The sequence below is a fragment of the Zerene cesonia genome, chromosome 13, assembly GCF_012273895.1.
Source record: "Zerene cesonia ecotype Mississippi chromosome 13, Zerene_cesonia_1.1, whole genome shotgun sequence".
Lineage (NCBI taxonomy): Eukaryota > Metazoa > Arthropoda > Insecta > Lepidoptera > Pieridae > Zerene > Zerene cesonia.
The window spans coordinates 6,739,927-6,761,968 of record NC_052114.1 but is presented as its reverse complement, the minus strand read 5'-3'; the positions used below and the strand labels follow the sequence as shown (position 1 = coordinate 6,761,968).

The window sequence follows — 22,042 nt, the reverse complement described above, 5'->3', positions numbered from 1 at the left end:
ATTGTCTATTAAATTATAATGTTGATATTTTAATGCTGTCCTTCGTATCATCAGGGCCTATGTTTTTTCTATAGAGGTCAAGCCATGTGTAGGAAAATTCGTGAAATTTTTCTACAACAAGACACTTGTTTCCGCTACGACCGAGGTGAGTCGGATACGCGCTCACAGATAATAATTCTACTGATAGATATAAGAATTTCTAAAATCAGTTCAATAGATCCAGTGATTACTGTGATGTGATTATTACCTACAACGCCACAAATTCACAAACTTTACATCTTTGTCGTTATACTATTCTATCCTACTTCCTCCTATATAATATTATAAATGCGAAAATTTGTCAGGATGTCTGTGTGTTAGTTACTCTTTCTCGCAAAAACTATTGAACCGATTGCAATGAAATTTGGTACGTAGCCAGCAGGACAACTGGAATGTGTTAGATTGACGTTTGGATGTCTGCTAGCATCCGTTTTACATGTTCTGAACTGAACATTTATTTACTTCAATAAAGTAATAATATTGAAAGAATATCTCGAGCATCGTACGCAGCTAATTCTCAACTACGACTACAATCGCGTACAGACTAATTATCATGTTGTTCTCACCTAAAAATTTCACCACCATTTCTACTTCGCTATGCGAACACTATGCTACTATAATATTATATACCTACCCTGATTATAGTTATAATAACCGACTTGTCACATTTAGTTAATGCCTACCTTCGCCGTGGACTTTTTTGGCGCGCACTCGTATTGAAAGAGATAACTTATACACACTGTTGTACTTAACTTGGTAAGTCGATTTGTTTTTGTTCTGTTTAATTGCATTAGACTTTCACAAAAAAAATAAAAACAAAAAAAAAATAGGTTAACACACTTGGAGCTGAAACTAATTTTTTTCCAGTATCTATTGATAGGTCTTCAAAAATGATATTGTGCTGTCTATTATATTTTTTTTTTCACTTCTGAAGTGGTAAATTAGTCGGATATGTTTTTAATATTTATCCGATGTTCATGGTAATTGAGTGGAGCCCAAAGTTCTTATTTAGTTTGTACACAAGTATATATTTATAACACAAGTGGTATTTAGTAACATATTTTATTGTTAACATCAAAATATATAAAAACAGTTATTTTACATCTACTCATTAAATTTACTTTTTGTACGTTTTGTTCATTTCTTTCTTCAGGATTGACAATCGGGTTAGGCAAGCATCACGCCATGCCCTACGCTCTGGCAATTTTTCGATGGGCACTAGTTTGTTCAATTGTTCACAGATATCGTTAGCGCTGGTGCTCTGTGTCATACGTGGAATTTCTCCTGAAGTTTTGCTTACGTTGTAAATAGTCTCACCATACCTAAAATAGGAAATTCAATATGTATGGGATAAATAAGGTACTGATGGTCCCGAATAATTATAAAATTGCTCTCAACAAATTCAACGTTGGACCTTCGAAGGTTGCATAATTTTATTTTACGGACCAATGCTGACCCCAATATGGCGGCATACCATAGAATAAAATTGGAAAAGCAGCAAATACCCTATGTTGTGTGGCATTACAATTTTCACCGTGATCACTTGCAATAAATTTTATAATTCTGTGCTTATTTTTGTAAGAAACAAAAGTAATAACAAACTCTACCTTTCAATATAACTCTTCATTCCTTCAGCATTCAAATGCGCGGTTTCTAATGAACCAAGGAACGCGTAGCGCATACCCAATCCTTCCGATATTACTTTGTCGATGTCCTCTACATTTACTATACCGTCAGAAACCAAACGCCATGCTTCGTTTAGGATTGCGTACCTAGAATCAATAAAGTAGCTATATTGTTTATCCATACGGGACGTTTCAAAGTTTTTGTTGCTGCAATGCGTTATTATGTAGTCTACTACGACTTGAAATTTAGAAAATAAATAAATACTAACTGAATGCGGTTAAGAACGAAACCGTCGATTTCTCTTGACAACAAAACAGGTTCTTGACCAATTTCCAACATGATTTCCTTTGTCTTCTTTGCAACTTCTGGTTTCGTCCACGGAGCTGGTACAATCTCCACCAGGGGAACATAGTATGGAGGATTCACAGGGTGAGATACAATCACCTGCAGATGAATCACACATAACTTTGTTTTTTTGCGTATTAAATAGAAAAATCTCATTAATACCTAAATATATTGATTATCTAATTACTTTACTTTATGTTATAAAGATATATCTATGTTATAGGTAGGCTATCATTAGGCCCCCTTATTTAGTTTGGATATCATTCCTGTGAATTTTTCTGCCAGAGTTGAGTAGTTGAGGACTTAACACGTATTTAATGAAAAATTAAATATCTGAAAACTTACACATTGTCATTCAACTCTAAGTATGGTATGTTGCTAAATTTATTATTCCCATTGTACCTACTCCTCAGATTTGAATTCCGATATTATGTGCAAAAAATTAAATACAACTTGAATTTATTCGTATTAACTTTATCTAGCAGAATAATAATTAACTTTGGTAAATGAATATTTCATTACTTTGAAACTACACAGCTAATTGAAACATCAACACAATCTATTATATATTCAATACGAGTATGGCTAAATGAGTGGTATCATAATATAAATATTTAGGTAAATAGGTACTTTCACTGTAGCTAGCACGTATCTAAATAAATAATATAACACTAGCGGGCCCTCCCAGCTTGGTCCGTGAAGCCCAATAGGTACCACTCAGGGATCACGTACAATTCCAAAGGTGAATGAATTTTCGAAATTGATTCAGTAGATTGTAAGATTAGCGCTTAGCGTTCTAACAAATAAACTCTTTAATTTTATGTTATTAGGATTATGTTAAATTACCTGCGACTTATGTTTCAAACTCTCCGAAAAGTATGATGGTAGAATGCAGCTTGTAGAACTCGATAAGATGGTTTTGTCATCAACTACTTTATCCAAATCTACATAAAGCTTCTTTTTGAGGTCTAAGTTCTCAGGAACACATTCCTGTACAAACACTGCGCCTTTGACTACGGTCGCTAAATCCGATGAACCTGTTGATTATTTGTTTTCATTTTAAGCTATATAGTTATTATTATTCCAATAACTTTGATATTAAAATGTATATTGTATATATTCTGTATGAACTTCCTACAACACACACACACAATCTTTTTCGCAACATTCTATTCTTTCGGCATTTCTAGTTACATTTACAGTATATAAGAAAAGTTAACCAGTTACAATGCGGAGTACTTACAAGTAATAGTTTAAATTACTTAATTAATACTACCTTTAATGCACTGATACTGTTGGTCCGCATTCAGTGTACCGCGAAGTAGACCATCTTTTTCTAGTGTCTTCAATTGGACTTTGATATCTGCTAAAGCATCGGAAACTTGTTTAGGAATAATATCAAATATTGTCACTTGGTAGCCCACTGATGCAAATAACATCGCCCATGACCTTCCAATTAGACCACTGAAATCATTTCAAGAATTATATTAGTTAAGAAAACAAAATCAATAATAAATTTAGTCGTATAGCACAATTTAACGTGGTTTAAGTGTAATAAATTGTAAAACTATGCCTATAGCTCAGATTACAAAATAGACATTACGTAAACGGGTGTTTATTAAATATGTAGTTCCTACGTAAACAATACATGGTTCTGCGGTATGTCCGCATTATAATCTACAGAAAAATGATGCGTGTTATTGCAAGAAGATTTGACTGACAATTTTTCGACAATATGCAACTTCGCGAGTTATACTATAACATATTTTTTTTTAACAATCTTACGGCAACGTTCCTCTTGGATCTCTCTTCCTTTAGGAAAACGGTTTTTCTTTTTGCCGGTGCAAGAAATGCCGTTGCTCCACGTTTAATGGAAAAATGTGTAGATTGTGAAATTAATTATTCGGTTGAATATAGGAATTAAGTTGTTTTTTCTCATTAAATGTAAAACTGCGGTAAAACCAATGTTAGGAACAGAGTAAACAGAAAGCAATAGCAATGGCGTACTTGTACTTATTATTCTGTGATAGCGTGCAAACTATTCATACAATTAACATAATATTTTATATGTTATTGCTAATATTACTTCATAATCAAAATAACCATAAATTACGAATCCTAAATTTTCGCCAAAAGTTGTAATAAAATATTTTTGTATTGTATGTCACTTAATATCATACGCACAACAAATTCGTTTTTGCAAACTTTCACTTACAAAGTAAGTATGTTAATGTTTTATGTAATCTCAAATATCGATCGGAGTTGCCGCAACGTACGAATGTTACTAGTCGAGCTATCAACGAAGTATACTTTGGCCTGAATACACAGCACCAGAATACCTTAATATGTCATATCTCTCATTATGAAAGTAATAAGTGGCATTCCTATAAAATATAATATCATCTTAGTTAGTTGTATTGACTAATGTAATATTGGAATCCTACGAATTCTACTAATATTATAAATGCGAAAGTTTGTAAGGATGTGTGTGTTTGTTACTCTTTCACGCAAAAACTGCTGAACCGATTTCAATGAAATTTGATACGTAGATAGCTGGACAACTGGAATAACATATGGACAACTTTTTATCCCGATATTCCTACGGAATACGGACTTACGCGGGTGAACCGCGGAGCGCAGCTAGTCATAAATAAATCTATTTCTTTCTTCATCAAGGTAGGTAGCGTTCTGTTGACTTGAATTAATGCTTATCACTAAATACTTACCTACTTGTTTGTTTGATAACGACTTCTTTGCTTTGTGCTCAAGAATAATTTATTGAAAATAATCTGCAGTGGAAACTTTTTAAATGAAGATATCCCAAGCAATTCATTTAAAATTATAAACCTTATACAAATTTAACTATCGCATTGCTCTCAATATACCAATTACATTTATCTTTGTGAATACGGAGAGACAAAAGAAAATTGTAAGCAATAAAGCCGCCCTTTGTGCCTAAGTTTTTGTTCTTTTTGTGGTATTCAGTTAAGAATTTAAATACAGAAGCAATTAATCAAAAAATAATGAAAGAAATTAATGTCACGAACCTACTAAATATTTGTTTTAAAATGCAGATGCGATTAAGGTCATTGCAGTGTTTATTGCTTCCATTGACATTAATTGAAGAACTTGATGCTGACATACTCTCAATTATCAATCTCTCAATTATTAAGAATTAATATCATATAATTACTTAGTTATAATTTTTGTATAATGTACCGAGGTTTGAAAATAAATGATGTTAAGAATTTATTATGTTATTATTTCTAATCGGAGAATAAGAATTTCAATCATCTCAAACGAGTATTCGTAACGATTTCTGTAAAAACTATGTTCAAGAAAACGTATAGCATGATGTTATCTGTGGTGAAGGCAACAATTACTTTGAAATGCCGGCATTCTTATATAATGGTATAGCATCAATATGTTTTTAACCTTGGCTTATCGTAAATAGACCGTATTTATGTGTTTTGAAAGTCTTTTTTTTTTAATTATAATAATAACATACCTACAATTATTTGCATTACAATTGCTGTTATATTATTCAAAGTATTCAGAGAGTTTTTAATCATAATGATTTACTATAGTTTTCTTTTTATGACGATGACATAAAAAAACAATATCTACCTAAGAAATTAAGATAAAAGAAGCAAGGACTATTCGTAAATTTAAAATATCCCACTAGCGCAATACTTATTAGTCCAATACTTATTAGTTACTTATAATATATTTACTGACCTCCCGACGATCCCAACTTTCTCAGACTTGAAATTTGCCGCCATTTTAAAATTCCACGGTACACGATGTGCGACCACAAAGATTCTCGGGCGAATGGCGTCTTCCGACGCAGGTCGCTCTAAAATAAAATTGCCACTTACCAGTTATCAGCTCCACTGATACATACTGCTTATGTCAACCGTTACGATGCTGTTCAATATGTATAATTAACCTTCTGGACATAGAAAAGATTATTATTCGGTATAATGTGGCCTGCCTATTATAATCTTATAATAACACTTACACAAACACCGATATATACAACATACGATAAATAAAAAAAAATCTCTGCAACGGCTTACAATTTCCGGAAATATCGTGTAACATGTACGAATATAACAATGGATACAGACGAGCATGAAACCTCCTCCCTTTTGTGTATGGAAGTCGGTTAAAAGGATAAGTACGACGCCTTATAATTTATTCGCTATGTAGGTAAGTAAAATGTTAATTACATTTTTATATACAGACTGAAGTAAAGGTGCAGATATAGGTACTTAGAATGTAATTAATTACACCCTTTCGTAAATACTAATTACTATCAGCGCCCGTGTCGTACCCCCTTGTACAAAAACTACTACTTACTATGATACTTGAAGAATAATTAGAAAAAAAAATCAGATTGCCCGTACATTGGCATGATTTCTATTCGTTAAAAGATATGTTAAACCATAGGTATATCTTTGATTATTCTATCGTTTCAAATTCGTAGCATTATGTTGTTAACATAGTGAAAGAAGCATAACTATACGCATGTTCTACCATTTTTAAGGCATTATAAAACATGCTATTGTCTTGAGTATCTAGTCTCCTTAAAATAAGGTGGTAAAAACAAGGTCTCGTAATAATAAATGTGACTGCTTGATATCGACTTAATAATTTTAGTTCAATGCCCACTAGAAAAATTGAAAAAATTATAAATATGAACCTCTTAAAATAAGCACAAGTAATCTATTTTAAGCCTGTTAGGGTTACATAAGATACAGCATTATCAGTAGGTATAAACAGAAGAAAGTACTCGGTTGAATATAAATATTACGGTTCAATCGCAGTTGAATGGTAAAATAATGATAAGAATTAGATACAAATAACAATGGACCGTGTAATGTTTTAATTGTATGTTAGATTGTACTATTTAAATATATATATTTTATCCTAATATATTTACCGCAAAAGTTTTTTAGTATGGATGTTTGTTACCCTTTCACGCGAAAACAGCTTATCGATCTGTATGACATTTCATACAAAGATAGCTTATAGTCTGGATTAGGACATAAACATTTTCCCTGGATACCACGCGAGTGACGCCGCAGGTTACACCTAATATTGTCCTACATCAGGTGGTTGTACAGCTGCAAAAGCTATGTAGTTTAAGTATCTATATAGGTACGGTATTGTTACATGTTTCAAATATAGTTGAAAAGGTCGTTTGATGTGAGTAACAAGTATGAAAGACGTAGATATCATAAAATCTTCATGGTATAAAAATTACAACACGATAGGCCAAACTATGTATAATATCTGACTAGAAGCATAGCTGATTTTAAATAGAGAATTTTTAGTAAGTAAATAAAAAATAATAAAATGCGGTTTAACGGCAAAACATAGAGTAGGATACTGTGAAAAACGAATAGAAAAAACACATTAATGACAACATTTATATCTTTTTAAAACCTATTTAGCTTTTGTATTGAAAAGTTGAATAGCATTGTTTTAATATTCGAAACAATATGTCCATTTTCAATATAACCATAGATTGATAAGGATTTTATTAGGGGTCATGAGATACGTGATGATTATTTTTATGGTTATTATTTTAAACATGATAACCTTTGCAATGAATAACACTACAAACAAAATACTCTTACTGTTTTATATTTTTATAAGATACCGATCGCATTAAAGAAATAGACAAACGACAAAGTTATTAAGGAATACTTTACCAGGTCTCAAATAATAAATAAAGTTCTATCTTATCACATGCAATGTATGTAAACAGACAATGCATGCACTATTACATTTAAATCCTATCACGTTTATCCCTAGATTATCCACTGAGTGCATTCAATGGCTATCTTTTGACACGTGTATACACACAATAGTATTATAGACAACATAATATATTATGAAAAGCCGTGGTGGCTCAGTGGTGAAGACATCGGACTGAATTCGATAACTCAGGGTTTGGAGACTAGGCGAGCGTGTAAGAAATAAATTGGTTTTCCAATTTGTCTGCGATGTGAATAATATTACCACTGCTCAAAAATGATGAAGAAAAACATCGGTAGGAAACCGGCATGTTAGATGTAACATCAGACGACCCGCACTTGGCCAGCATGATCAAATATGGCCTGAACCCTCATAGAAGGTGTCGCAGCAGTGAGAACTTACTTGGGCTGATGATGACACAACAAAAATTTTGAATTATACACGCTAACCTCTCATTATTAAACAACAAAAAATACCATTCTAATGTTTTTTGATCCAGTGGGTGGTGGAAGTATGTTTACCAGTTCTGCATGATGCTCAAATGCCCCTTTTAGGGTGCGGTTAAATAGGTCTGGATGATATGTTTGGAAAGTACTTATTTAGTATTTTAACTACTCGTACTTATTAGTTAAGATTAAATATATTTTATAAGTTAGATAAATATCCTATATATAAAAAAGGTTTAATTCAATATGCATACTTTTCAATTAAGCTATGGATCGAAATATGGTTCCATTAATAAATAAAAGTATATAAAAACTACGCTAAAATGATAGATTTAGCTAAACTGTCTCATTTGAGAATGTCTCAATGAGCTGAATAACTTATGAAATTATTGCATGTCACCGATCCTTGATAATTTGAATCTGTCCGTATAAAATGTGTCCGTATAATAATAATGGATCAAAAGTGAGTCTAATGTGTAAAGTGGCGTAAAAACACACAGAAAAATCAAAAATATATAAAGTAGACCAATTTTCCAGTTATTAATATTAATTAAATTTTTATAGTAAAACATATAATTTCGGCGTCCGAGCGCCACAGCGATATAAGTATAATGGTTCACATGCTCCCGCAGTGTTGTTCTTATTTTTAAAGTTTCTGAAAGTATTTATGACTTGCAAAGTTCTAAGAAAATCCAGCTAGCTATAAATGTAAAAATAGGTACTGCATGAAATACATGTTTTAATTCAAAATTTATGATATACATTGACCACTACTATGATATAATTATGTCGATAAATTTTGATATTTCGGCTACGAGATTTTTAATGTATTTCTCGATATTCCTCATAGTTTCGGATTTCGCCTTCCACTCCCAGCGAAATAATTCACTTAATACACTTGATCAAGGTTGTTATTATAAGCACAGATAACTTAATACTATTTAAAAGCAAAAAAGTAACATTTGAGTAAGATGGGGAACTATATCTACATTTTTGAGAATCATTAATAACACTTACCTATATTCGCAAACAAAGGTATATCTACAAGTTACGCAATAAAATTAAGAGTAAACTTTCTTATCAAAATTGTGTTTATTTAAAACCAAATGACGGTGAGATTGTTCTGGTAAAGCACCGATACGCGTAATTGGGCACACAAATAAATAGTTATAGTGGTATCATTAAAAAAACAGGCGCTAAAAATGTGTTGATATGAGAAAATATCAGATAACAATAAATATATGTCGTATATATTTATGGTACCTATTCATCACTTACAGGCATACATTGTCTGAACGCATACATATAGAAAATATAACAGTGGGCCAAATCATTTATTTTTAAGTAAAATTAGTTAGCTTGTGTCATTATGTCGACATTCCGTATTATAAAATTTAAGGTATCACCACACATAACATAATACTATACTAGGTACTAACATTAGTATGTTATAGAGTACGTGATATAGTAGTCATTAGTACGTGATATAGTAGTCTATATCACGTAGAAATACTAGACAACCAAAATTTACACATAATAAACTAGTACCTACCTACTATGTACTATTCTCTGACCCGCCACTGCCAAGTATTATCTTAATTCGTTCTGTAGTTTTCACGTGAAAGAGCAACAAGCATAAATACATTTCGCTTTTATTAGATACGATAAATTTGAAATAGTAGTGATTTTTGTCACAATACTAATTCTAGTGACACGCACCGCTGTATCCACCATACAAAAAAACCTTACGCTACTGAAACTTTGTCTCTATTTTAATACATACAATCTACATAAACATATTATTAAATAGCAAACATTATTTTCAGTATAATAATACGTTCTCAAAAATTACAATGCTAATCTAAATATTGGTAGCCTAGTACCCAAAAAGAAGAAAGGTTCCGATTAATAACTTGAACAGACAACGTTTAAATAGCTTTATTTTTTACATACATAGTAATTAATATTATTAGGCAATGTACACAGTACACAAATCTTAACTTATTGGCAAGCAGTGCCCGCAATGGCATCAGATGCTTTAATACTAAATATCCTATAATTTACTTCATTTGAATCCAATGACCTAAAAATGAAACGTGGCAATTTGTCGGTCAAGATCCATAATGTATCCTCTTCGTCCACCTACAAAAGAAGGAAGCAACAAAATTAACATATGAAATAAATTTAAAACTAATTCTTACTACGTTGGGTACTTTTTAATATATTGGAAAGCATAGCTTAATCAGAGGAGAATAAATAATTGATCAAACACTATATTATCTGTAATAACAGATACGATGTTGTCATATAAAATGATAATTTTTTACCAAAATCTAATGGTCAGAACTAGTCAACATTTAAATGAGATCCAATGGCAGGCACCAGCTTTCAGATAAATAAAAAATATTCAAATCGGTTCACCCAATAAAAAGTTATGAAGTAACAAACACAAAAAATAACTTCTTTTTTGTAAAACTTAAAAGCACTTAAGTTTTATCTCTTCACAACATATTGTCAATCAGAGATCGATATGAAAGTAAATGTATAAAATATTACCTTCAAATCATTGGGGAATTCATACAATATGGGATCTGTGATGATAAGTGGATTATTTTCAGGAGTATAGGGCTTGTTAGAGTTCCAACAACCGACCCCATCGCGATTAATCTGAAATAAGAAATAGTGTAGGTACTTAAATAAATAATTAATCAATAAATTTACGAGAACACTTGAAAACAAAAGCAAGACAATGCTATTGATAACATTGTGATTGCAAAACCCAAAAGTGGGTATTTTGCAAAAGTTTCCTTAATAATTTATCAATGTTAACAACACAACGATTACTGCATTTAATTTTCCAGTTTGTTCACTATATGGGAATCCCATATTTGACATTATTTAAATTAAATTCTTGGTATTCTTTCGTGCTCTACAATGCAATGGATTTATATAAAACTAGCTGTAATCTGCGGAGGCACTCGCGTGATACCCGGGTTAAAAGTAGCCTGTGCATTAATCCAGACTATAATAATCTATCTCTGTACCAAATTCCATACAGATATTATAAGTTGTTTTGACAAATGAAAATATGGATGGTACCGGGATTTTACCCACATATTTACACTTATTACCGTTGGTTTTATGGGATAAAAAGTATCCTATGTCCTCCTCAACCGACTCGGGTTTCTTGCAGTCTTTATAGCAAGTATCATCAAATTTTGTTTAGTTGTTTAGGCGTGGAGACAGAGAGACAAACTTTCGCATTTATAATATTAGTAGGGCTAGTCCCATGCCGGCTAGCAACAAATATTTATATACAATAAAAATCTACACTTTTAAGCTACATTACAGTAAAGTATCATCAAAACCCGTTCAGTGGTTGTCGCATAAAAGAGTTATAAACTTACACCCATACAATCTGTAAAATTTTCGCGTTTATATCTGTAGAAAGTCTGGCATAATAAAAGTTATTCGTTACTTTAGACATTAGTGTTCAGATTAATTATTATTATTTCAACTTTTACGGAATATATTTACCATAGTCACAGAACAGCAAAAGAATTTACATGTTAAAATAATAAACAATTCTTATTGTATTGATTACAAACGTATACTTAAATACATTATAATAAATATTGACTACAAACATATGCTTTAAAGTTTAATGTTACATGGAACAAAGTCCTTTCTTAGTATCAGCTACTACCTATAGTCTATCTGTGGAGCAGTAAAGTAGGTAAGTCAGTAACGTGTGAGTCATGAGAAAGTTATATATTGTCATAGATATTGGGAAGTAGAATTTAATTTAATATTCGTACCTGAGTATAAAATAGAACATGATTCTTTTCGTCGTAATAGCTAGCAGATGCTTGTGTGTTCGCACCACGGTCGCCCAATAACTGAAATGAAAGATGTATGTTTAAAAAAAACTATTATTTTTCAAAAAGTTATAAAGATATTATACAAATGTCACTTATTTGGCAGGATTTATAAAAACAAAATAATAGTGTTCAGCTTTGCAGAGTAACAACGGTTTTATAGACGATCAACGTATTGTGTATTATCATATATGTATTAATTAAAATAATTTTATTGTGACCTTTTTTACTGCAATTGATACAAAAAATAGTGTTGGTTATTTCGAGTTATATAATTGCCTTGAAGTTCGTTGTATGTAACGTGACAAGCCGTTAAAGTACCTACAGCATTCAATGAATTACTAAGAACTGTTAACCTGTTGACGAAATCATACGTTACATGCGTTTGTATTCATACCTTGAAATCATGGAAAGCCTCAGACTTGTCTATGTGTGTGTAGTTGCGAAGTAATTCCGTGGATACACAAAACTCCTTAGTGCTGGAAAATGCGTGGAAGAACATCGTGCGATATCTGGAATATACGTTTATTATTGTTTTACACAAATACAATGAATTATGCTTCGATGGTATATTTATTTAGTACTGTGTGTTGCAGTTTATGTGTGTAATATTATCTGCTTATATCGTTTTGTTTGGTTCCGTTAAAAAAAAACAAATCTAAATTTAATTTGAATAAAATTTGCTGTGTATATAACAAATGATCAATAATATTTATTAAATCGGTCATTGCCACCATTTATATGTAAGCCGGTTTTTTTATTTTACTCAAGGTTATGCTCATTCAATGAAGATGTTGCTACTTGCTTACAATACAAAAGTGAATAGCAAGAATATATTTCTTTCTTTATAGCAAACCAGCTTCGTCCCGCGGTTTCATCCGCGTAAGTCCGTATCCCGTTGGAATATCGGGATAAAAAGTTGCCTATATGTTATTCCAGTTGCCCAGCTGTCTACGTACCAAATTTCATTGCAATCGGTTCAGTAGTTTTTGCGTGAAAGAGTAACAAACACACACACATCCTTATAAACTTTCGCATTTATAATATTAGTAGGATAATATAATATTAAGTTGGATGAAGTATAGTAAGTACGATAGGATAAGGAACTTAATAATGTGACCGTGTGCCGATTCGTTTATTGTTGCATTTTTGCGCGACTCAACTGTATGAATAACCAAGTCTTAACCGTTATTAAATCTGTAATAAATTAATATTATATTTCCTAGTTGTTGTCATAAATATTAAGCGACTACTTTACCCGTTTTCTCTTGGTTCAGAAAGGGCTAGCCCGAACACGCCATCGGTCCAATGGAACTCAATTCCACTGACGTTATGGGACCCAGCCAGAGGATCAAAGTGGAAATAGTGATGCGACACACGCCAAGAATCATTATCTTTCAAACTGTATACAACGACTCCGTAACCTCCTAAATCAGGGATATATGCAAAGGCTTGGTCGCATTTGTCCTTCTCCACATCGACCACCTGAAATTTGTATTTAGATAATGATTATTCAGTTCTGAAAGTGTATAATAATCAGGAAATAATTACAACATTCACTCGAATGTAAAGAATTCGCGAGTAACGACCAACAATGCATGATACAATGAGTCTCGATTTCGCCGCTGAAAAATGTCTTGAAATTATGAAAAGCTAACTACTATAGCTACTACTTAATACTTACAACGTTTGCAAAGAACGAATCTTCTTTCATGTCTCCAACTTTGAAGAAATATCTGTGTAGAAGTTGATTTGTTTTCAAATCGAAAATAACCAAAGAAGGTCCGGCTACTTGATTTGGTGAGCCTAAAACATCCAAACGTCATAATTATCATATTTTACACTTCCTGTTGAAAAGAGCTACTTATAGGTAAATGTAATTTGTTGTTGAGTAATTTGTTTAATGTGTTATTGTATATTTTTCTCTAAATATTTTCCCTTAATTATATCTTCCAAGTACTAACCTAACCTACACGTACAAGATATAATTAACATCACTATTCGATACATTATTCTTAGTCATAAAACACAAACCAGGAAATAATAATTTGAATTGACGATAAAATAATTACAAGAAATTGCATGCAGTAGGTAACTAGTAAAACCTTGATCACATTCAAATGAATTATGAAACCACGACTTGCCAATATTAAAATAAAATTGTTGTCTCTGTGGTGGAGTTAGCCTGTGTTTATCCAAGTTTAAGAACCGAGGGTATTCAAGCGAATTACTCATGTATTATTTTATGGTACTTTTTTATGCATAAACAATGCATTAATATACAAGTCGATTAAAAGCACGCAACATGACTCAAACTTATTTATAAAAAGCATTTCCATTTCACTAAGCTACTTATTAAGTTACATAATAACGCTCACAATACATAAATCCTTATCTTCCTGCACGACGTTTTGCTTAAAAAGGAAATTTGTTAACAAACGAGACATACTTTATGATTTGGTACCGTGTGTACAGAATGTTATGCAAATAAATTTCACTCACCTAAAATATCAGCTAATCCTGAATCCATAACCCAGAGTCTTTCACAAGCGTCGACATACACTCTAAAGACAGAAATAATAGAACTATTGGACGGTAGCTCTTTCGCTGTATCAGCCACCAGATTGTCTTGCAGTGATGGATATGGTTTAAGAAGTTGATCCTGCGGTCCATCGATATCCACGTAATTTAAAGAAGATGCTACACCGTTTTTCCATCTTGGTACTGTCACAAATAATTTATTCTTCCATCGAGCCAGCCCCAAAGGAAGATTATGGGCTTGAACGAATAAACCATCCTTTATAGCATTTTCCCGTTGCTCCGGAGTATCCCAAACAAAGTCAACTTCTTTCCATGCAAAACGCAGGTCAGGTGTAGCAGCCTTACATCCTATTATCACAGCAAAAGCAATGAATAGAGTTGTTCTCATTTTTGACCTGAAACAATGACGAGTGTGAAAAAGTTACGACTCATTTCTGTATATTTTGTCGCGTAATAATATTTATTACGTACAATAAGTATATTGTTGACACGCAACACTTTTATTTCTCACCCATTCATTATAAAAAATAAGATGAACACGATTGATACTTAAATATTATGATAGAATGGACTTCAAGTATATACGTGTAAACTGTGCCGTTAGATACCTTAGAATCGATTCTTTTGTCATAAAAACATCGAATTACAAAACCTAGTTTTGGTTTTGCAAGAAAATAATGAGAACAATAATTGAATGTTCTCGTAGGTCTCCTATATCATTACCAGCTCACGTTTTTGTAGTCAGTATTAGGAAACAAAGTTGGATATCTAATTAAGGCGACGACTCTTTACTGAGATCTACGAAAGAACTTATGTTAGTTATACATTATTTGATGGCTATGTTGAGTAGATTCTTATTTTTAGTATATTATATAACCGAAAACCCCAAAACAACCCTTTTGCGGAGGTGGTGCTTGTTGCTTACCATCCGCCGAACCACCAGCCCGGTTGCCCGCTGTGACATAAAATAACCAGAACCATCGGTGATGGAGAAGAAAGACCATCCTATCCGCACTCTGCCTTTCCATTACAGAGGAATTCATTCTGAGAATTCTCCAGTTGTGGGTATGGGCACATACACCATACACCAGTTCAACGACGATGTAGGGCAGATCAATATGGCAATATTATAGACTATTGTTGAGTTGTAAAAACAGAGACATTATCTAGATGTTTCCGGATTTAACTACGAATCAAGGGCGTAATTCTGTATGATTTCTCTTTATACTGTGACATGGACGACGACAGCGTGACGTGATGTTACCATCAGGTGCATCTGTTCAGTTCCCCAATACGATTTTTTATAATAAATAATATAATATTTACCTGTTTTGATATTGTAACACATCAAAATATATTAATTTGTTAAGTTTTAGATGAAAAAATATGTATAAAGTAATTATGAACTAATCTCTGACATCGATTCCATTGAGGTTAAAGTGTAAAAGAGAATGTTAGCAAGTCATGTCAAGTAAAGAAGTTTTTGTCCCACACCCAAGGCCGGCAAGTGCTTTGAATCGGTAGATAATATAATGAATTCAAATAGTGACCAAGTCATGAACCAGTACGTGCTTATGGAAATTCATTTGAACGTAATAAATTATTTTATAAGCTCAAGGTACGAAGAAGTTTAAAGGCCAATCCTAACGCACGGTGAACTTCAGCTTTTTGATGTAATAATTCAAAAAGAATATGTGTACATTAAGGGCTTTAAAGTTTTCACGTGCCATGTAACAAACGGTAGATACATTTTAAAAATTAATCGAATGGATTGTCCATAATATTTAAATACATAATAATACGGGAACAGATTCTCTAGCGCTATATTTTTAACTAGCGGTCCGCCCCGGCTTCCCCGTGGTACATATATAGCCGATAGCCTTCCCCAATAAATGGGCTATCTAACACTGAAAATTTGTTTCCAATCGTACCAGTAGTTTCTGAGATTAGTGCGTTCAAACAAACAAACGAACTTTTCAGCTTTATAATATTAGTATAGATATATAGTTTATCGAAGGTATTTTGGTTTCGAGACAGTAAATAAGTAATGAAGTATACAACCTTTTACTTTTAAATATACAATATATTAAAATGAAGCCTTATAATTCGTCAACAAGATAAAACTGAAAATGATGAGAGATGGAAAATAAGACGTTTTGATACGAAGCATTCAAGATTCTGATTGAAATCTTATAAACATGAATGAAACTCTTAGCAGAAAAAACATCGTTTTTCTGCCTAAAATATTTATGATACTTGCTAGAAGCTTTCGCAAAATAACGGTTAGCGGTTATGTAGGTATTCTATTAGTCAGTATGCGTACCTATGTACCGTAACAATATTTTAGTTCTAAATACATATATCTTCAAAAGCTTACTTTCAAACATTCTTCACATTTCATTTAATTTGAGAATTTCTTATTTCATTATATTTTGTAAGTATAATATGAATTTGCCCTATCATTCATTTAATTTTTTCGAATATTACATTTTCATAAGTTCCGTTTTCAATCAGAAAACAATGTTATTTTTTATCGAAGCAGTGAATAAAATGCAAACTTACATGCTAAATGCTTGGTGACGTAAAAGTGAGTGTCCGCGACTGTTTATGCGGATCCGTCAGCACTAACTAAACAGTTCGAGGTCTCACACGCCTTTATATTCACAGCTATTCACAATAACGTAAACAATACAAATACCTATATTTGGGCTGTATTCCCATAGTATAAGAGGAAGCCGTAAATTCTAGAGCAGAGATGTCAACTAGCAACTACAATTGGCCCACAAAGTTACCAACGTACTAACCCACTGTAAAATTAGCTATCATATTCTTGCTTGGGTTTTTGAAGCAACGTGCATTTTATCTGCTTTGCAATTTGCTAAATGCTTTATACTAAGACCGAAGCCATTTTATAAAATAGTGAATGATGATATAAGTAATTTTTGGACAGACATTTATATAAAACGACAAAAAAGTGATATTCTGTAGGGATGGTGAATACACCATATAATACATCAGGGATAATAATCCCTGGTGAGAACTGGCCTAATTCGAAAATTCGATGGGTACTTGACTCCCACAATCAAATAATTCAAATGATTTTGATGTCCGGAAAAGACTTGTAGATTATTTAGGTGTAGGTTTAATTGGCCGATAAAAGACCAGTCGAAAATCATTTTAAAAACGTTTGGTTTTAATAATACCTTAAAGCTAGATTATAATTATGGGATGGGTCCTATAAAATTATTTATATTTTTTACAACGGTACCCAAAATAATACATCAAAGGTTATCCACGTATAGTTTATGTCTATTATTGTAACTAATTGATATTCCCACCAGTAAATTGGAAGCTCAAAAGAAAACCGGTACCTATTCGTACGTTCTAAAATCAAATACAATAAATGCGGATATGCAATCGATATTATAAATTGAATTTAGTTGAAAACTTTGTGTTTTTAGCAAAATGAGACATCATTTTACTCTTTATTAATATTAATGCGATTATCAACCTATACGTGATATTACGAGTACAAAGGAGCTGTGTTAGTTTTAAAATCAATTGCGACATCCCAAATTGTAAATTCGATGCAGATAATTCAAGGCTCGACACGTGATCGACGCATCCGCTGTTCATTGAAATGGCACAACCAAATATCTAACTACAGCGACGATTTAATTTAATACACAGATTTTTTATCGATTGTTATTTTTAATAAATAAAAGTATATATCGTACAAAAACAACAGCAAGGTTGAAGTTATAGCGGAACTTGAACTGCGAGAGCAACCAAGAATAACAACTTTAGGCGTTTTACTGGACGTGACATTTAACTTCCAGTCACTATAGTTATTTACGACTTTTCTCTAGTATAATAATGAACAAATTAACATCATATACCTATGTTGCATGCAAGCATGAATGAAAATTTATCTTTCGTCAATTAACTCGCATGCGATTAGTTGTTCAACGCAATTGTTATGATTGTGTTGATTAATTGATGCCTTTATTTTATAATCTAAATCATGTATTAGGTAGTAAAGTATTAGGTACTTGATATGAAAAATGAAGACTTAACTATAACGATTCGTATTCAAAAATATGCAGGTCAGACTTAAGAGAAGATTGCTAAACATAAACGTAGGCTAAACGTAGGCATACGTACATTATATCGATAATGCGTAGGTATAATGAAAAGTATATACTTACTAGCTGACCCAGCAAACTCTGTTGTGCCTCTCTTATCATTTAGGGGTATGAAAAATAGATCTTGGTCTATTCTCAAGCCTACTCGATATGCACACAAAATTTCGTGAGAATCGTTCCAGCCGTTATGGTAACTAACATTGTTACACGAGAATTTTATATATATAGAGATAACCAGCAATCAATAGCCAAAGGAAAATATATGCCGTATAGGGGTTTTTTTATTTATTTTTTAATTAAACCGACTTCAAAACCACTTAAAAGCAAAAAAATATTAATATAACAATTACTATTAGCGCTACCTAGTAGATTCTATATGCATTAAGGAAGTATCCATCTCTTAACCATGAGAGCAAAAGAAATTGTAATAAAAAATATAAAATACCGTCTAACACCGGTTTAATTCAGTGAAAAACCAAACTAAAAGTGTAGCCCATATGTAGGCAAAAAGAAGTAAGGAAACTATGAAAGACTGCATAAAAAACATTTATTTATGAATTATGAACGAAATGCTTAATCGCATTCTCAAGAATCAGCACAATATGCTCGCCAATGGAGATAATCTCAGAAAAGACATAGATGAGTTTCACCAGCCACTCGGCAACCAGCCCTAATACAGCCGCCATGATGTGAGGAATTTCTACTTTTCTGGCAGGTCAAATCCAGTTACAAAATTTCCTGTGTTTGCTTTTCGGCGTTGAGGAATTACCTCAAATCTCCCTCGTCATGACTCCATCAATTTAATAATACCAAATTATTTACTAACTAATTACATACCTATACAAAACTTTACCTTCATCCAAACCGGTAAGTGCTTAAAAATTTTATTCTAACATTTGTTTTCACAGGAAATAGTTAGTTATTCCCTGATTTCCCTGAAATTCTATCATTAAATTCTGACTTGAAAATCGAACCACATCCGGTATATACTCTTTCCAACCAGATAAAAATTTCTTTCCTTCTACATAAAATATAATAAATGCATACGAACATAGCCTCCTCTTTTAATGGAAGTCGTTTAAAAATTATTAACCATTGTAGTGTCTATTAAAATTTTAACACACAAAAGCATAGGGATTTTCCGTCTTCTTTTTTATGATAGTTTTATGTTTTTCCACATATCATCCCTACCAATGTTTAAATTGTTTTGGAATTTTGAAACATTTAATAGTTGTTTTACACAAACCTCGTTAGTTGTAACACATTTCTAAATTGTTACGTGATTATTAAAATAATGTATTGATGATACAATTTAGTATTGAAAAAAGAATCATTTTACCCCATCTAGGTACTGAATATTCTACTGAATATGGATATAATTCTAACAATCAGCATCTACTGATAATTAAAAAAAATATAATTAAAAAGTGCTAATTTCGTTATATTGGAATAAACAATCTTCTCAATTGTATTAAAACATTCTCAATTTATATGAAATATACGAATTTTGTCCTTTTCGTTTCAGAATTGCGACCCCTTTGCGATCACTTTTTCTGATAAAATATATATTTGTTTAAGCTAATAATACTTAATCTGTGGTTTAAGTATACAAATATAGACCGCAATACGCACTAGGTGCTTACCTACTCGACGATTCTAAGCAACTACTCCTTGCATCCGTAGCAATTTTCCATTAATTATAATTAATACAGATAGCTCACAATCACTCTATTGTACTTAGACAATGGAGAAAAAAGTTATGAAGCAACAAGGTAACGACTTTGATTTATACTTGAAGTTTTAATTAACACTTAATTTTTGGCTGTGTTGCCTTTAAAAGAATTTTGTTTTATTAAAACTAGGCAAACATATGTATATCAGACAGATCTGAGGCAATATTGTTACATACATACATACATTACATTTCATACATACATACATTTTTGACATTTTTAAATTTACAATTTATGGCAAATACAATTTAGTTTATATAAACGGTTTGTCTTACATATATTTTTAAAGTTGACATATATGAAGCCGATGTTTCCCTAGCTAGATTGCAGGGCAACCTGTATTTAGGAGAAACAGCTTGCTTCTAAAGTAGATTCACAATTTCAGAAGAAAAATAAATAAATATCTATATACTGAGTTGCCTATAAGTGGAGGAGTTTGAGTATGTACGTGTGTGAGTGCGTGTGTATGTGTGTGTGTGTGTGTGTGTGTGTACAGCGAGTATTTTTTAAGAGCCGTAATTAAGAACTTTTATATTTATGTTTGAATTTCAAGAAGGTGCTCTGTCTCATCATAAGTTTTTGCTAAAAGAAAGGTACTATAGGTAATATATTGTTATTATAAGTATCGAAATATCAAAAAATGCGTTCATGATGTTTACATACATTTATGACGCCTGATCAAATCACCGAGCAAATGTTGAATGAAGTACAAAATACATTGATACATTTTTTTGAGATTATCTTACATTGGTTTCCTTCCCATATACGTGATCCAGTTCGTATTTACTAATAACTAATAAGCAAGGTTTCCTTGCTGCCTCGTGAAAACATTTTTTCCCTCATTTCCTCAACTGATGAAAACCAAAAAAAAAAAGCGTAATCTCAATAAATGCTACGGGCCATACCGATACAAATTCAAACCTTCCACTCCTATTTGTAGTGATAGCAGCATGTTCTTTTCCAAGAATTCATCTATCTATTCAATCAAACCCAATTTGTTCGGAGTTCGGACATCAAAACGTAACTGAGACAGATACAATTGCTTGAGTATTTATAGTATAAAGTATAAATAAGGATAGATAAGCTTTCTAGAGACAACATTAAATACTTTTGGGTAACATTTACCACCGGTTCGGCAAGCAGTATAGCTACGGTTCTCCGTAGAAACTGTTTTCAGCCGACAAGAAACTCTACAGTTGCTAATTTAAAATCTTCTTCTTTCACTATTAGCTAGAGTTGTCAATATAGCTTTATTTCTTTTTGCACCTGAAATTTGTATTAGATCAAGATCACTTGGATCTTGATTGTATGGATTGTTTAAAATGTAGACAACATGTTCAATGAGAATCCCTGGTAAAGTAACATACTTCTCAATAACTTAATGCATATGTATATACTAACATAAATTTAAGTTCTGCAACATAAGGGGTTTGCACTCAAATATAAATGCCGTCCACTATCACCTGGAGTCGATGAAACCGGCGTTGTTCTTTTTAACGGAAACACAAATCTTCTCTCCATCT

General features: G+C 32.1%; 2 protein-coding genes across 2 annotated transcripts; both read right to left on the bottom strand.

Moving 5' to 3' along the window:
• Nucleotides 1-1,094: 1,094 nt before the first annotated feature.
• LOC119831471 (lambda-crystallin homolog) lies at nucleotides 1,095-5,900 on the bottom strand. Its single transcript, XM_038354838.1, has 6 exons — nucleotides 5,749-5,900; nucleotides 3,287-3,474; nucleotides 2,857-3,047; nucleotides 1,934-2,109; nucleotides 1,647-1,811; nucleotides 1,095-1,361 (listed from the first exon to the last, which is right to left on the bottom strand). The coding sequence occupies exons 1-6, from the start codon at nucleotides 5,790-5,792 to the stop codon at nucleotides 1,157-1,159; spliced, it is 969 nt and encodes a 322-aa protein (XP_038210766.1). The 5' UTR covers nucleotides 5,793-5,900; the 3' UTR covers nucleotides 1,095-1,156.
• Nucleotides 5,901-10,145: 4,245 nt separating this feature from the next.
• On the bottom strand, nucleotides 10,146-17,334 carry LOC119831065 (protein yellow-like). The gene is made up of 8 exons (XM_038354306.1): nucleotides 17,204-17,334; nucleotides 14,603-15,036; nucleotides 13,785-13,906; nucleotides 13,359-13,585; nucleotides 12,498-12,612; nucleotides 12,041-12,121; nucleotides 10,779-10,889; nucleotides 10,146-10,364 (listed from the first exon to the last, which is right to left on the bottom strand). Coding segments are annotated over exons 1-8 (1,233 nt in total). The 5' UTR covers nucleotides 17,206-17,334; the 3' UTR covers nucleotides 10,146-10,223.
• Between the last annotated feature and the right edge of the window lie 4,708 nt (nucleotides 17,335-22,042).

What these genes read in the sequence shown, in the direction of transcription:
- LOC119831471 (XM_038354838.1), bottom strand. Translation starts at nt 5,792, where the DNA reads ATGGCGGCAAATTTCAAGTCTGAGAAAGTTGGGATCGTCGGGAG. An exon ending in GTTTGAAACATAAGTCGCAG is followed by an intron (nt 2,110 to 2,856) that starts GTAATTTAACAT and finishes ATTCATCTGCAG; the next exon opens with GTGATTGTATCTCACCCTGT. An exon ending in TTCGTTCTTAACCGCATTCA is followed by an intron (nt 1,812 to 1,933) that starts GTTAGTATTTAT and finishes TATTGATTCTAG; the next exon opens with GTACGCAATCCTAAACGAAG.
- LOC119831065 (XM_038354306.1), bottom strand. An exon ending in AGGATTAGCTGATATTTTAG is followed by an intron (nt 13,907 to 14,602) that starts GTGAGTGAAATT and finishes TGGATGTTTTAG; the next exon opens with GCTCACCAAATCAAGTAGCC. An exon ending in ATTCGTTCTTTGCAAACGTT is followed by an intron (nt 13,586 to 13,784) that starts GTAAGTATTAAG and finishes TACAAATTTCAG; the next exon opens with GTGGTCGATGTGGAGAAGGA.